Source organism: Podarcis vaucheri, assembly GCF_965113315.1.
Source record: "Podarcis vaucheri genome assembly, chromosome: 4".
NCBI classification, from domain to species: Eukaryota; Metazoa; Chordata; class Lepidosauria; order Squamata; family Lacertidae; genus Podarcis; species Podarcis vaucheri.
In genome coordinates this window covers 97,882,905-97,899,850 of record NC_138762.1, presented here as the reverse complement: position 1 = coordinate 97,899,850, position 16,946 = coordinate 97,882,905, and the positions used below count along the sequence as shown (strand labels likewise).

At 43.1% G+C, this 16,946-nt stretch overlaps 1 protein-coding gene across 1 annotated transcript in view; it reads left to right on the top strand.

The window, feature by feature from the left end:
* Positions 1–16,946, top strand: part of ABCC4 (ATP binding cassette subfamily C member 4 (PEL blood group)) — a 153,355-nt gene that overhangs the window by 54,352 nt on the left and 82,057 nt on the right. Inside the window, exons 17-19 of the mRNA XM_082218548.1 lie at positions 3,251–3,288; positions 5,884–5,984; positions 7,336–7,482. Coding sequence (XP_082074674.1) covers positions 3,251–3,288; positions 5,884–5,984; positions 7,336–7,482 — 286 coding nt within the window. The remainder of the gene's footprint in view (positions 1–3,250; positions 3,289–5,883; positions 5,985–7,335; positions 7,483–16,946) is intronic.

The following is a 16,946-nucleotide window of genomic DNA, read 5'->3' as shown; positions in this document are numbered from 1 at the left end:
TTAACACCTTCTGGCCGACAATGCCCAGAAGGAAGGCCTCCGGTTTCTTAGGGAAGGTGTACTTAAACACCTTTTTTAACTCGTTATAAATCATTTCCCAGAAGGCCTTCAATCTTGGACAAGTCCACCAAAGATGAAAGAATGTCCCCTCAGCCTCCTTACACTTCCAACATTTATTGTCGGACAAATGGTATATCTTAGCCAGCTTGACCGGGGTCATGTACCACCTGTATACCATTTTCATGATATTTTCTTTCAAAGCATTACATGCAGTAAACTTCATACCGGTGGTCCATAACCTCTCCCAGTCTCCAGACATGATATTATAACCAATGTCCTGAGCCCATTTTATCATGGCTGATTTAACTGTCTCATCCTGAGTATTCCATTTAAGCAACAAGTTATACATTCTCGATAATAGCTTGGTCTTTGGTTCTAACAACTCTGTCTCAAGTTTCGATTTTTCCACCTGGAATCCTGTTTTTTTGTCTAACTTGAAAACCTCATTAATTTGGGCATAATGAAGCCAATCTTGCACCTTACCCTTTAGTTTTTCAAAGCTCTGCAACCTCCAATTGTCTCCAATGTTTTCTATTATTTCCCAATATTTCGGCCAGCCGGCCTCCATATTGGGGTTTTTCCGAGCCTTGGCCTCTATTGGTGATACCCACCTCGGAGTTTTGCTTTCCAATAAGTCTTTGTATTTTTTCCAGACCATAAATATTGCTTTTCTGACAATATGGTTTTTAAACATTCCGTATGTTTTTCCCTTGTCATACCACAAATACGCATGCCAACCTAGCGAATTATTAAAGCCTTCCAGATCTAGGACATCAGTGTTTTCTAACAGAATCCAATCTTTCATCCAGCAGAAGGCCGCAGCTTCATAATATAACCTTAAGTCTGGCAGGGCAAACCCCCCTCTCTCCTTTGCATCAGTTAGTATTTTAAACTTTATTTGGGGCTTTTTGCCCTGCCAGACAAATTTAGAGATATCCTTCTGCCACTTTCCAAAACATTCCACTCTGTCCACAATCTGCAAGGCTTGAAACAAAAACAACATTTTTGGCAAAACGTTCATTTTTATAGCTGCAATTCGGCCTAACAAGGATAGTTTCAGTCTTGACCAGATTTCTAGATCTTTTTTAACTTCTGACCAACATTTCTCATAATTATCTTTAAATAAATTCAAGTTCTTGGAAGACAGATTGACCCCCAGGTATTTCACTTTTTTAACAATATTTAGTTCTGTTTCCTTCTGAAACCCCTCTGTTTCAGTAGCTGTCAAGTTTTTCCCTAACACCTTGGTTTTTTGTTTGTTCAGCTTAAAACCCGCCACCCGACCAAATTTCTGAATCAATTCCAAAACTCTTTTTGTACTAGATTCTGGCTCCTGTAGTGTTAAAACCAAGTCATCTGCAAATGCTTTCAGTTTATATTGTTTCGCTCCGACCCGTATTCCTTGTACCTGCCGATCCTTCCTTATCATGTTCAGCAACACCTCCAGGACTGAAATAGAGTGCTAAGCATAGGTGCCACCTGGTGGAATTTTTCAAGAAGGGGGTTGCCCCCCCAACCCGCAGCGGCCATGCACACACACCATGCAACATGCTCACCTTAAGCGCACAGCCCACATGGCATGCACGCATCACAAGCGCATGCCCCGTGGCACATGTGTAATGGGTCAGCACATTGGGTGACGTGCACATGACGTTCGTGCATCAAGCGGTGTGCCGATGTCACTTGTGTCTGTTGCGTGGTGCCGGCCCCTTCAATCGCAGGGGCAAGGTGGTGCACTTGTTGCTAAATAAGGTTTGTGCAGCAAGATCAAGTACTGTATTTTTCGCTCTATAAGACTAAAAATTAAAGACTAAAAAGTAAGGGGAAATGTGTGTGTGTCTTATGGAGCGAGTGCAGGTGGGAGGCTCTGCTCAGCGCTCCCTTTAAAGAGCCGTGCACACACTCCACACACTCTTTAAAGGGAGCGCGGCTCTTGGGAGAGCCTTAGCTGCACACAGCCTCTCTTGGGCAGGGGATGAAGGCTCCCCTTGCCTGGGAGAGGCTGCGTGCAGCTAAGCAAGAAGCCAGGACAGCCAGCAGGATCGCAGCACAGTGATCCCGCTGGCTGTCCTGGCTTCTGGGATTCAGAATTCCCCCCCCCCCCTGTTTTCCTCTTCCAAAAACTAGGTGCGTCTTATGGTCTGGTGCGTCTTATAGAGCGAAAAATACGGTAGCGATCTATGGGTGATTTTAGACAAAGCTCTAAGATATAGCTTCTATATATGCTGGTAAAAAGGAATCGTACTCATTCACCACACTGGGTTACGAGTCTGGTTTGGAGTGTGATATACTTGCATCCATTGAAAATAGAACAATACATTTGTTAGCTTATTGAATTTTCAGAATCTGCTGTACAATTTGGACCTACCTGCACCCACCCACCCACACACATTATGGCCAACGTACAAATGTCTGGTGGTCCAGGAATGAGACAGTCATCCTTGATAAGTGGGTGTGATTCAGGTGTCCAGCTGTACAATTACAGGCTCTCTGAGAAGCTCTCTTGTGGCCAGGCCACTAATAGAACTCTGTTCTACAATTACCCAATTCCCTGAACAATACTTGAGGAGATCTAGTTTTCTTGTATTTTGGGGGGCGCATTTTCTAGGATAAAGCATGCTTGGTACTAAAAAGCCCCCGCCCCCCGATATGGCTTGCAGCAGTTGAAATATCATTGCTATTAAAACTGGAAATACTTTTTTAAGAAACAAAAAAACCACAAATAAAGCAGAAAACACACTGTTTAATTCTGTTTATTTTTTAAATATAATTTTTATTAAATTATCTGTTTTACAATTTCAGATAAACATTTTACATCCTTAAAATATCAATGGCTTCCCTTCTTCTCCTTCCATGGTTCATTTTGCATATCTCATATCCCTGCATATTTTGCAAAATCTATACCAATCGGTATAGTTTTCCATTCTTATATCCATCAAAAATGATTTCCACTGTTGAATTTACCTTAATGCTGCCAGCGTTTTCAGCTGTACACAGTTATTTCCCATGTATTCAATAAATGTTTTCCAATCTTCTTTAAACGTGTGTTCTTCTGGTTCTCTGATTCTATACGTTAAGTCTGCAAGTTGTGCAAATTCTATCAAATTAAGTTGCCAATCTTCTTTGGTTGGGACCCCGCTCATTTTCCATTTTGGGGCTAATTCTGTTTGTTTCATTCTGTTTGTTCAAGGTTGCCTATGTGCTGCAGGACTGGTGGCTTTCTTACTGGTGAGTTGTTATTTCTTCTAAAATCTTTTAGAGCTCAATCCTAAGTAGGGAAGGTTGGAGAGTCGCTCCATTTCCATGGTTGCGCTGGCCAGGGTGGGAGCTGGGGGAGCACACCTGCCTTTCTCCCCCTCGCAGTTATCTCCCCCCTTCAATTCTCTCCCACTCCCCACTCCAGGTTCCGGTATGGGGGGGGCGGGGAATTTTCCCACCAGTTTCAGGCTTGAGTGGGTAAGGGGCTGACCCTGGTGCCTTTCCATCAAAATGAAGGGGCGCTGGTTTCCCTAGAATGCCATATTTCAGAGACTAGCACCAGCTATGCTGGTGGGAATACAGTGGTGCCTCGCAAGACGAAATTAATTCGTTCCGCAAGTTTTTTCTTCTTGCGAGTTTTTCGTCTTGCGAAGCACGGTTTCCCATAGGAATGCATTGAAAATCAATCAATGCGTTCCTATGGAAACCGCCTTCAGACCAGGTCCGGGGACAATCTGTCCCCCGACCTCTTCTGAAGGCGGGGGGGGGGGACAAGGGCTTTTCTTCCCACCGCCAGCCTTCAGAAGGCTGTTCTGAAGGCTGGCGGTGGGAAGAAAAGCCCTTCTCCCCACCTCCCGCCCCGCAAGCATCGGGGACAGGAGGGCTTTGCTGCCGACCGCCAGCATTTTAAAAGCCTCCGCCGTCCCAGGGCGATTTTAAAATGCTGGCGGGTGGCAGCGAAGCCTCCGCTGTCCCGGGGCGATTTTAAAATGCTGGCGGGAGGCAGCGAAGGCTCCAGGACCTCTTCTGAAGGCCGGCGGTGGGCGAAAGTCTTTGCTCCCGACTGCCAGCATTTTAAAAGAGGTCCCCGGAGATTTCCCTATGGGCTTTCTTCTTGCGAAGCAAGCCCATAGGGAAATCCGTCTTGCGGAACGACTCAAAAACGGAAAACTCTTTCGTCTTGTGAGTTTTTCGTTTTACGAGGCGTTCGTCTTGCGAGGCACCACTGTACAGTAATCTGTAGATCTGTCTGATTATCTGGATCGATTTCAATTGGGGTTTAGGCCTGGTTTTGGCACAGAAACTGCTTTGGCTGCCCTGTATGATGACCGATTCTGGTCCAACTGACTGCAAATTAGTTTCTGGGCCCAATTCAAGGTGCTGGTTTTGACCTATGAAGCCTTAAACGGCTCAGGACCGCAAAACCTCAAGGACCCTCTCTTTCCATATGAACCTACCTGGACCCTGAGGAGTAAATGTTTTTTGGGGGGAGGCTATTGGGTTGTTTTTATTACATATTTTGTGGTTTGATGTCTTGATTTTATTCTGTGAACTGCCCTGAGACCCCCGGGTGTAGGGCGGTATATAAATTCAAATGCCGTATTTTTCCGTGTATAAGACACTCCCATGTATAAGACGTCCCCTATTTTTGAGGACTTCAAATTAAGAAAACACCCCTCAGCACTACCTGTGTATAAGAAGAGTCCCAATTTTAAACCTAATTTTTGGTTAAAAAAACCCTAGTTTTATACACAGAAAAATACGGTAGTAGTAATAATAATAATAATAATAATAATAATAATAATAATAATAATAATAATATCATCAATATCCATGTGGGTCTTTCCAAGTGCTTAGTGGGGTTCTATGGTGACACTCTGTTGGGGCAGAGTACCCATTCAACACACCAGCGGAATGTGCCAATGGAACACAAAAACACCAGACAGTTCTAGGTAGGGTCAGTCCCTTGACTGACAGCATAATGCAGTCCCACAGTTTAAAGGTTACCTACAGTTGTAATATACCGTGTGTTCTGCTCAGTCTTGCTTTGCTGGAACCTGGCATTTTGCCCAAACCCTCCCCAAGTACAAGGACAGGCAGCCATTTCCATGTTTTATCTAGGTGCACCAGACTCCAGCGTATGTCTTCTTCTCCCGGCAACCCACAAAGTTCATTAGATGCTGTGTGTTTTGCTTTCTGCTGCTCTGGAGTGCAAGAGCCGGGGGTCTGCGGCTCAGTGCTACAGATTGCGTCGTGCTTTGAGACCAGAGTCCTAGGTTCATTTTTGCATTGAAAGTTGGAGCACCTGTCATTGGGCTCAATGAATGAAAGGCCTGATGGAGAAAAGTGGTTTTATGCCTTTGTATGCCTCTTCCCTTCCAATCCTTGACTGCATGGGAACAAGATATTGCCCCACTGGCAAAGATCCTTGTTAGATATGCTTAACCAATTTATTTATTTATAAATTAGCGTATACTACTGTATCATAAAAAAATATTGAAGCTGTTTACAGCAATACCTCTAATGAAAATCTGTAAAATTTTATAGAGCTGTAGAATCAAGTACTTACTGCATATTTCTGCAGATCTTAAGGTTTTACTTACGTATGAAAAGAGAAGCTTTTGAAGACTTCCTTTAAAACAACCTGAAGATGTGTGGATTTAGTGTATTTCTGAATACCTGATGCTGGGGATTAAGGTTTAAGTGAGTGGGTAGGAAGTCCTGTTGCCTTCAGGTCTTCAGTAAGCTTCCCAGAAGCTCGATAGATCCACAATTCAATCCTTCTGTTATGTACTTAAACACATTTAAATTATTTTCTTTCCACTCCTTTTGATGATTATACAGGGCTAATGAACAAGTAAAGCTGAATGTTACTATGGAGGGGAGCACTGAAAACAATGTGACGAAAACTCTTGACCTTGGCTGGTATTTAGGAATGTACGGAGGTAAAAAAACACCTTTAAAAACTATTATTGTTATGTTTTGCAACATGGTGTCTTAAGTAGCAACAGGCCCCAAACACCCCCCCCCCAGTGATTTAGTTTTGTCATTACAGATTAGCAAAATGGTGCCTTGTTTTCTGATTAAAATAATTGACTCTAACTTAAAAAAAAATAAAACATTCGTAGAAAGGAGAGGTTTAATTTGTTTTCTGGATTTTGGAAGGCAAATCAGAAATTGAGTATTCAAAAAGTCATTCACCGTAAACATGTGGCTATTGTCTCCCCAAATAGATTGTCCTAGCTAAATCTTCAGCGCTAATAAGGATGGGCAGAAGGATTAGAGATTGATCCTCATTTTACTGCGCTCAGTTTCAATTTTGTTTTTTATTATAAAAAGATCAGCCTTTAAAAACAACAACAGCAGCAACATGGATATATTTTGATCTCAAGTGCTAGAGCAAATTAACAAACTGCGAGGCGAAAAGCAGAAAGTGGCCTGCACAGAATATCAAGCTTTAGCATGCAGCTCAAGAGCCGGTGCAATGGATTAGGAGAGCAAACGTGGAAAAATAGGTTGTGCTCAAAACCGGCTGTAGCAGACAGGAGGTATCTTGAGCTCTGAAACCATGGTTAAGAGATGAGGAGTAGACCGCAGGACCTTGCATTTCCCTGCCCCAGCCTCCCCTCTTGGATTCAAATTCTCCCTTTCTTCTGCCAGCCTTATCTGTGATAATCAGGACGAATTTTAAAGCAAATCACAGTACAGCCGTACCTTGGAAGTCGAACGGAATCCGTTCCGGTAGTCTGTTCGACTTCCAAAATGTTCGGAAGCCAAAGCTCCTGCAGCCAATCAGAAGCCCTGTCGGACGTTCGAATTCCAAAGAATATTCACACACCGGAACACTCACTTCTGGTTTTGTGGCATTTGGGATTCAAATCATCCGAGTTCGGGATCCAAGGTACGACACTAGTAAAATCCTCCTATTTAGTATTCATGTGGGTTTTCCCCTGTAAGTTACAAATTAAATTATCTGCATCTGTGGTTTTTAAACTTTCATGCTTCTGGGGACCTTTTCCACTTGTCTGCCAAGGAACCCCTGTACATTGTAGAAAATGTGAGGACATATTCTGATCTAGGGTAAACCATCACATGGAGTGTTGGACTAGCTTTTGGGACCACGTTGTTGGGGGGGGGTGTCATATCAGTATCCCATGCGAATTGAAGGCCAAGTCAAATGTGATGAAGGTGCACAAATGCACCTCTCTTTTTATTACTTTTTTGGCAAGGGGGAATGACTCACCTCCTCTAGGATCCTGAGTAGTGTACAGTTCATGATGCTTCATTCATTTACAGGTTTAACGGTGGCTGCCATAGTCTTCACCATATTGAGGAGTCTCCTTATGTTCCAAGTTTTGGTTAATGCTGCTCAGACCTTGCACAACAAAATGTTTCAGTCCATTTTGAGAGCTCCAGTGCTATTTTTTGACGTGAACCCTATTGGTAAGTTGCAACCCACCATTAAATGATTAAAAAAAACTATAGCCTTCTATTCGTATGGCTTTTTAGTTGTTAATAAGTGTTCAGGCAGAATATTTTGGTGCCTGTTCAACGGGGCTAGTTTGTGGTTCCTGAAAAATTGTGCACTGTTAATTCACTGGTAGTATTGATCTTGCACATCTAGACAAAACCTGGTAAATTTTTGTTGCACCTGTTGTGCTAACGATTATCTAGTTGCTTTTACAGGAATCTGAATATTTGTAGACATGACTAGCATGCTAGTTCTTGTCACAAGCTGCAGAAAGATAGCGCTTGGTTCAACCTAACAATATCCTGAGTATATTGTTACCTGAAGATTGTATTTTTTGCAGAGCACTGAAATTGTTTTTCTGAAGGACCTGTAATAATTTAATAAATAAAATAAGTATTTTGCGTATCTTTACAGCTTGCTTTGAGAAACTGAGGGTGAATCCTATGCAGCAGTGGCTTGGGAGCAGTGGCTGAGGGCTGTGTTGCCAGCAGAGGTCAAGACAAAAGCCATACATGACATTCACGTAGCCCCAACATGCCTTACTTCACTGTGTTTGTTGACCGTGGTGGCTTGTCCTCAACATACATACATACGTGTGTGTGTGTGTGTGTGTGCGCGCGCGTGTGCGTGTGTGTATACAGTAGTACCTTGAGTTACAAACACCTCAGGTTACAAACGCTTCAGGTTACAAACTCCGCTAACCTGGAAGAGTTATCTCACGTTGAGAACTTTGCCCCAGGATGAGAACGGAAATCGTGTGCCGGTGGTGCAGTGGCAGCAAGAGGCCCCATTAGCGAAAGCATGACTCAGGTTAAGAACAGTTTCAGGTTAAGAACGGACCTCCAGAATGAATTAAGTTCGTAACTAGAGATACCACTGTATATGTGTGTGTATATCTATCTATCTATCTATCTATCTATCTATCTATCTATCTATCTATCTTTAGAACAACATCCTGTCTCCAACCTCATTTGTTTGTGGTGACTTATAGAGGCTCCTCCTTCTCTGGGTTTGGCTTTTGTCCGTTTCCACTACAGAACTGTAAATTCTGGAGTGTTCAGTAGCAATTGCCAGAGAATGGGCATTATCAGAAGGGGCGCTCTGGTTGCAAAAAATGCCTGAATGCCAGCAAAGTTTGCCAAATGTTCTAGGAACTGGCAAGGTAAACCAAACAAGGAGCCCCGAAAATAGTAAGAGCTCATGAAGGTGGAAGTAGCAAGGGCCACACTAACCACTTCTGACAGGGGTAGCTCTAACAGAACAACTGTTGGATTTTTGTATGCTAGACCTTTGTAGACCTCCCAGTGTGACTTGAGCTTATATATATATGCCACCATACATTATTTCTTGGGGTGTGGTCTTGGGGTTCACTATTCATTCACTATAAGTAAAGGTAAAGGACTCCTGGATGGTTAAGTCCAGTCAAAGGCGACTATGGGGTTGCGGTGCTCATCTCGCTTTCAGGCCAAGGGAGCCGGCATTTGTCCACAGACAGCTTTCCGGATCGTGGGGCCAGCAAGAGTAAACCGCTTCTGGCACAGCGAGACACCGTGACTGAAACCAGATCGCACGGAAACGGCATTTACCTTCCTGCCGCAGCTGTTCCTATTTATGTACTTGCACTGGCATGCTTTCAAACTGCTAGGTTGACACAAGCTGGGACACAGCAACAGGAGCTCACCCTGTCGTGGGGATTCAAACTGCCTACCTGATCGGCAAGCCCAAGAGATTAATGGTTTAGACCACAGCGCCACCCGCATCCCTACCATACACTATAGGGTAGCAAGCCATGGTTACATTTCAAACTATCAATGCATGTTATTGACATCTCTGCAAACCATTAGTAACATTCCCACACTGTTGCTAGTTGGTCCCGTTCAGGAATTTGCTACATTGGTGCAGGTATGGCCATTGGGACAGACGTTTTGTGTGACCATCCTGTCATCTGCACAGTTGAGTAAATAATGTCTCTTGATTTCTTTAGCTTTCTGTTTGCCTAGCACAAGAGGGCAGCATGGTCTATTTTATCCTGTTCCAGCTCTGCAATTAATTCCTTGGGGAGAAAACGGCAAAGGTTTCTCTTGACTATTTATGGCGACTGGAAGTAGTAATTCTTCAGGTTATATGTTGAGCTACTGAGAATATGGTTTTGTGACATTTATCATGAGTGAGTAAAGTGTTCTTTTGGCATATTCGTTGCCTGAGCTTCCTGCCCGCTTAGACGGTTGTGCTAGGCCACACTGTGTTTTCTGGTTATTACCCAGAGAAGGTAGAAAAAAAGGGGTGGTGACTCCTGAGCGCTTTGGGAGTAAATCCCAGTGAACATGGTAGGAACTTCTTTTTAAGAAAACATAAAATCAGGCTGTTTAACACATATTTGTATTTCTCTTTGGATTGGCTTGAGAATAGAAACTGTGGCTCTGGGGTTGTCCTGTCTACAGAGTCTGGATTTGTGCTATTTTCCCTATAGTTTATACACCAGGTGCTGGCCAGGGCATGGTTCCACTGACATCTAATAGCCTACTTAGCGTACTGTGCACTGCTATCTCTGAAGCCAGAAAAGAGAAGCACAGAAATCTGTGTGCAGTTGTAGCTGTGAGTGCGTTTGTGTGCATGCAGGAAAGCTGTATCTCGTTACCATCCTGGCTGTCAGAGGACTTGGGATAAGTAGTAAATAAACATTAAGTGTGCATAGCTCAGGTAGGATGTCTGAGGTTTGACCCGCATGGCTTTGAACAGAACGTTCTCTGGTCATAGAACTGTTAGATAATTGGTCTAAGGTAGCGACGGGGAACCTGGGACCCTCCAAACGTTGGACTACAACTCCCATTGTTCCTGACCATTGGCCACGTGGCTGGGGCCGATGGGATATGGAGTCCAGCAACAAGTTCCCGCCTCGGGGATAAGGCAACTTCATAGGTTAACCCAACACTCCCAGGGGAGAGAAGAGTACGCACTGAGCTTTGACATATTGAATTATTGCTGCTAAAGTTGTGGTTGATCTAATTTGACAAAAGCCTGCTGCTGGATGTATTTATTTGTCTAATCCGTCGGGGAATATTCCTGGCAAGCCTCAGCGCAGTGAATTCAGTGTCGGAGAACTTCCCCAACGAATAGTGCCAGCAATGTCTCAAAAGTGATGGTATGTAAAAAGAAGGAAAACCTCAGAGGGTGGTTCTCTCAGCGCCGTCGCCTATGCACTGAATGACTGCGGCATTTCAGCATGTTGAAAATTAGTACGGTGATAGTGGGGTTGTATTAAATTACAATTCTATCAGCTGAATGGTGAGGCTGCTTTTGGTAGCGTTCATAAATCTATGCTTGTTCACACAAGCGATTCTGCTCATCTTGTAGCGTGTTTAAACAAGAAATACCGGTCTGAAGGCTTTGATTTTTATGGCAGGCAGTATTTCTGACAGATCGTACAGGCCATTTACAAGGCAGAGCTTCATGTTAAAATATTTCATTGCTGTTGTCACTCGTCATCGGTATAAGTACTCAGGCACAATGCCAGAATATCGCTGTGTTATGTCTGTCCAGGGTGGCTTATCAAGTTTGCTGTTTTATTTTTTTTAAAGGAAGAAACCTAGATGAATTTTAGTATCTTAAAACACACACATGTGCACATTTTCTCGTAAATGAGATGGCTGTAAAGAAGAATGAGTGAACTTGCATGGGAGCTCTCGCTGTGCTCTTTTTCGATTAGTTTTAAGTACTCGCAGCTTGGATTTTGTTTTCCCGTGTTAACCTGCGTTAACTATTGCATATTTAATTTTCTTGCCCTAAAATAATAGATACCTCATGCATTTTCTTCTCTGTGCATTTAAACAAAAAGGAACAGCCCAATAAAACAGTGATTGCTTGTGAAGATAGACAACACAATAGGGTTGCAGCAATCATAACGATCCTGAACAACTGTATAACACTCTAAATATTATTTTTTGATGTTTGCATGGAGCAGTTAGTAGGCTGAAATAAGAGGTGTGGTAATTAAACCTGTTTGGCTGCCACATGTTTAAAGGGAAAAGAACACCTTAATTTTTTTTTCATGCAACAATGGTTCTGTGTACTTTAAGCCTTATCAGGGTGTGATATTGAATGAATTTTATGGGAGTTGCTCTTTTATGGCTATTATTATCATAATAGCTTTTGTTACAAGTTTAAATAGCCTTACTTACACATGCACCTATTTGATTATAACTCTTGAGATTCTGTTAGCAACCTTTATAAAACTGATTGCCATAGGAGTAGGCTCTGATCAGTAAATATTACTCTAAGGCTTTGTGTGCATTTACTATCTATTAGCATAGCCAAATTCATCTTTACTCCAAAGAGCCAAAAAAAATACTGCTTATTGAGGGTGGAACTGCATGGTGTGTACAGCACAGGGTTGCTGCTGAGAATAGCAATCCCATGTCAGGCTAGGGCCTTAGCAGAGGGAGAAAAATTGACATGAGGTTGCTGGTCCTTTAGCATTAGCCCTGAATTTTGTGTAATGTGTTGCTTTGCCCTGAAACTCCACAGAAGAGGCAAGCATCAAATATCCTTGTTCTTCTGTTAAGCAAGCAAGAAACCTTGTCAAACGTTCAGGAAGTAGGCTTAGTGTGCATTATTGCTTTGGCTACAGCACACCAGCATTTCCACGCATGTTTAAAGCTATCAGAACAGGGAGAAGGCATGGGAATGCTATTCTGCACACGCTTTGTTCCTCGCAGGGAGCCTTTGACAGAGATGGGGGTGCTTAGACGCATAGTTCTCTGCAATCAGAGCCATGTGGCACATAGACTGCACCATGCGTCTTCCTCAATTTGTGAACAGGCTAAATGTTAAAATAGATACGGCTTAAAGGGCTTTAGAAGAAGCCTGCGCGATAGAAGCGACACATAAGCTAATTTTCCCATGTTCAAGGTGTAGCTGTTTCTTTGTGGTGACATAAGAAAGCTGTCTTCTGTCATGCCAACACTGTCCATTCTAGCAGAGGAAAATTGCATGGTTGCCAACCAATGCACTTTAAAAATGTATTGGGACGGGGGTTATTGGGTTGTTTATGTTTTTTTATTTTGATTATGTATTTTGTGGTTTTATATTGTGATTTTACCCTGAACTGCCCTGAGACCTGCGGGCGTACGACAAATTTAATCAACAATAATAATAATGTTGATGATGTGTATTGCTTTTGGCCATAATGCTCCCCTTTTCTAGATACTTCAGTAAGGTAAAGGTAAAGGACCCCTGGACAGTTAAGTCCAGTCAAAGGCGACTATGGGGTTGCGGCGCTTATCTCGCTTCAGGCCAAAGGAGCTGGCATTTGTCCACAGACAGATTTCCACATCATGTGGCCAGCATGACTAAACCCTTCTGGCATAACGGAACACTGTGATGGAAACTAGAGCACATGGAAACGCCATTTACCTTCCCGCCGGAGCGGTACCTATTTATCTACTTGCACTGGCGTGCTTTCGAACTGCTAGGTTGGCAGGATTCAAACAGCCAACCTTCTGATCGGCAAGCCCAAGAGGCTCAGTGGTTTTGGCCGCATCCCTTTACTTCAGTAAGACAACTTGGAATAAGGCTACTAAGGCTACTAAATGTTTACATTTAGCCCTTCCATGAATTCTAATGAAAAGCAAAGAATATGCTGTGACAAGTGTTGTGACATGATCGCAGGCAGGTTGAAATCAGAGGGTGCTTCTTCCAGGCTGCGGAAGGGGCGGTAGTATTGCCCATGGCATGCCATTTGTGGCAATGCTTCAGCAGTTTGTAGGTGCCATTCCTTGAGGAACGTATACGAAGGCTTGTGCCTTGTGGATAGCGTGTGTCTGTCCCCCATGCTGCCACATACGTTTTGGAGTTTTAAAGGTGACCTTCTTTGCAGCCCTGGCTGGGCCACATCTATTCCGTGGAGAAAAGGACAAAAACTCACTGCGAGTTTGGAACCCGGCATGTGCTTCTGTGGTTTGCATTCAGCCATATCTGATGTTCAGATAAGGAAAACAGGGCTTCCTATGGTACTGAAATCATGTTGGTATTCTCACATATGTATCTTGTTCATGGCCCTTATAATTGATCCAAGAAACCAGGGCTCTGCCATGGAATTTGACTTTTCAGACTCATGACAACACTTCGTGCCACAGTTCAGTTAGTTCCTAGGCCTGTGGCCATGGAAGCCAGGTATGCAATTCTAAGTTATTTTCCAGGGTTTTGCAGCTGGAAATAATTCAAAATCTGAATCAGGGTGTGAGGTTTTCCTTGGATTCGATTTGGCACTTATTTGTAGAATGTGTCATCGCCAAGTCACCAAGATACCAGCAATATGCAAAACCGTTGAAAAATACGCCTGGCTCTTGTGTTTCTCTGCTCGTCAGAACCTGAGAAGAGTAGAGGGCTGCGTTGGGGGAAAAAAAATATTGTCTTGGATTCTCAAACTTGGGCAGCTGTGAGCTGGAATGCACCAAAGACTCTTACAATTAAAAGTTATTTCATTAATATAGTTGGTGGTAGTTTGTGCAATGCACAGAATACTGTCTCCCAGATGATCCTGAGTAATCTGCACTGCAGCATCTGGATGAATTAATTAGGCTTCTGCCAGATTGCAAGCACCTGGCAGATTATGTAACAGTTGTGGAGTGTTTGTGTGCTCAGGAGATTCTGGGATTGACTCCCCCCCTTCCTTCCTAAGGCACTTCTCTGCCTTAGAATCCAATGGAGTAGATGAGGGGAGTGAAGTTGGGAGGGTTGGAAATGTTTTATCAACAGTAAAACTGGAGCAATAGAAAAAGCAACTGAGGTTTCAGAGTAAGACATCGACTCCCATCCAGTATTTGCGGCTAGAAAACTGAAAAATGCCAGATAACATGATGATTTGCTTCTGCTTAACTTCATTGCTGTTTTTACTCAGCTTAGCGCATATTCTGTGTCTGTGTTAACTGCAGAATACAGGAAGACCCTGCACAATATCTCCTTTCTTCATTGCGCCATAAGTTCTGAAAGTTTTGGACATTCTTTTGCAGAATTATTCATCTGTCACTCTTCGGTTTTCCAGGGCCATATTTTTCACATAGGGTTGGATCCTAAGGTGTCTTGCGTGATCATACTGCCACTTTGCACAAGACAGCCTCTCTGAACTCTTCTCACTTCCCTGACCACGTGATGTTTCACATGCGTTCATGTCTCTTGCAACTCACTCTTTATATATTTAATTGGATTTTCCAAAATAATTTCTTAATTCGTAAGATTTTTGGAGGTCACAGTAAATGAATGTATTCACGCTGAAGCTAATGTATATTTTGTAAATGTGTAAAAACAACCACCACAGTTTATTTATTTATTTAGAACCTTTGTTGACAATCCAATCAACAAAGTCATCTGAGTGGTTAAATTAATTAAAGCCATCTATATCTGTCTATAGCCTAAAAAGTAGCATAATAGTTTATAGCCTGTGGGAGAGATGTGTGTATGTGTGTCCCAGAAGAGGTAAAGGTTTTCACTTGCTACTGAAATGATTTCAATGTAGGTTCCAGGCAAGCCTCATTGAGGGCATTCTACAATCAGGGAGCCACCACCAAAAAGGCCCATTGTTCTGTGTTCACATGTCTGTGTATATGCAAATGACTGAATGAGGGATATCTACTTTCTGGTGCTGTCAGATGTGCAGAGGACTTTAATTTGGGTTATGTGTGTGAGAAGCCAGTTACATTCACATCTTGGGTTTCTTTTGTTCGTTGTCTTTCTGTAGTACATCTCTGCTAATGAGAGTATTTAGAGAAACTGAGCACTTCATGAAACCAATAGGCTGTGCTTGCAAGATATAAAGTCTGCTACTGTCAAATAGCATTAACAACAGCTATAGAATTCCCCCCTGACAATTCAGCAATAAGGAAATATATTTTTTCCTTCTCAATCGCTGAGTGTTGTTGAGGGTGAAGTTCTGCCGAAGGAGTGTGTCAACAGAATAACTCTTGGTTTCTTGAAAGCCTGTGATCCTCAATTGGTTTATAAATAATATTGCCATTCACAAAATCTAGATAGATTTTATATGTTATGCTGAAGCAAAGTTTGGGACCACCAAAGGAATTACTGCAGTTGTTTGTTTTCTGTCCTGGAGCAAGATTGGGTGGGAGGTAGAGACTGAAGCAAAAGGCTTAGTCTCAGATCCTTTTAAAGTTGAAGCATCGACCACTAGGAGCAAAACCTTAATTTTCCTCACGCTTTTTTTTTTTTTTTGTAGCGCTACTTCTTGTAGCAGATAATCTTATTTAAACCTCTGAGATGAGTCATACTCCCTCAATAGGATTTAAATCCAGTTTAAACTCTCTGATGTCAGATGTCCTTTTGAGTTATTCCTGTATCAGTTTTTAAACATAAAAAGTGGTCTCTTGGTTGTCTCAATTTATGCTGAGCATGGGAGATGAACCGGGAACACATAGCTATTGAATAACCGTATCCGCAACATGTTTTGAAGCAATAAAAACCTATCTTGAATTTGTGCCTGATGTTTATTGGATTTTCAGCATTGGGGGGTCTTCCCCTTTTTTCCCTTTAGCTGCTGCTTAATGGTTGTTCGTAATAGCATTCATCTGGGATTAGAATAGCGGTGTGATGTGGGATTCTGGCAACATGTTGATAACTTTAGCAGTGCTGCAGGAAAGGAAACTCATCTTGACTTGCAAACCCCTGCTTTCCCTCTCCCCCCCCCCTTAAGGGCTGCAACCCTTGCCACTTGTTGCAGTGGCAATTCATAGTTAGGAGACTCGTAAAGGTAAAGGGACCCCTGACCGTTAGGTCCAGTCGCGGATGACTCTGGGGTTGCGGCGCTCATCTCACTTTACTGCCACGGGAGCCGGCGTACAGCTTCTGGGTCATGTGGCCAGCATGACTAAGCCGCTTCTGGAGAACCAGAGCAGCGCACGGAAACGCCATTTACCTTGAAGTGCTTTCGAACTGCTAGGTTGGCAGGAGCAGGGACCGAGCAAAGGGAGCTCACCCCGTCGTGGGGATTTGAACCGCCAACCTTCTGATCAGCAAGCCCTAGGCTCTGTAGTTTAGACTCTGGCACACACTAATTTATCAGGTGTTTGGGGTTTTCATCTGGGAGATGTCGGATGGTTTCGTGACTGAGCGATGGTTTGTCCTTTCGAGGAGGAAGATCTGCCTCACCTGTCGTGGCTTGAAGTGGCACTGTGAAGGCTAGCAGCCCAAGGAGAATAGAGGTGTATGGACTAGGCAGCCATTGTGCTCCTCAGCCGTTGAGCTAGAAATTTGCTGTTGTAATACTTTTGGTGGGCGTAAGTCCTTTTTCTCTCTCACCTCACCTTTCCACATCATGTGTTAGAGCTTTGAATTCATCATACTGCTTAAAGGGCTTGCCTTCCTCTCCTGATTTTCCCCAATTTTGATTTAAGCATGCATCGAGGACTTCAGCTTTTTCTTAAATTCA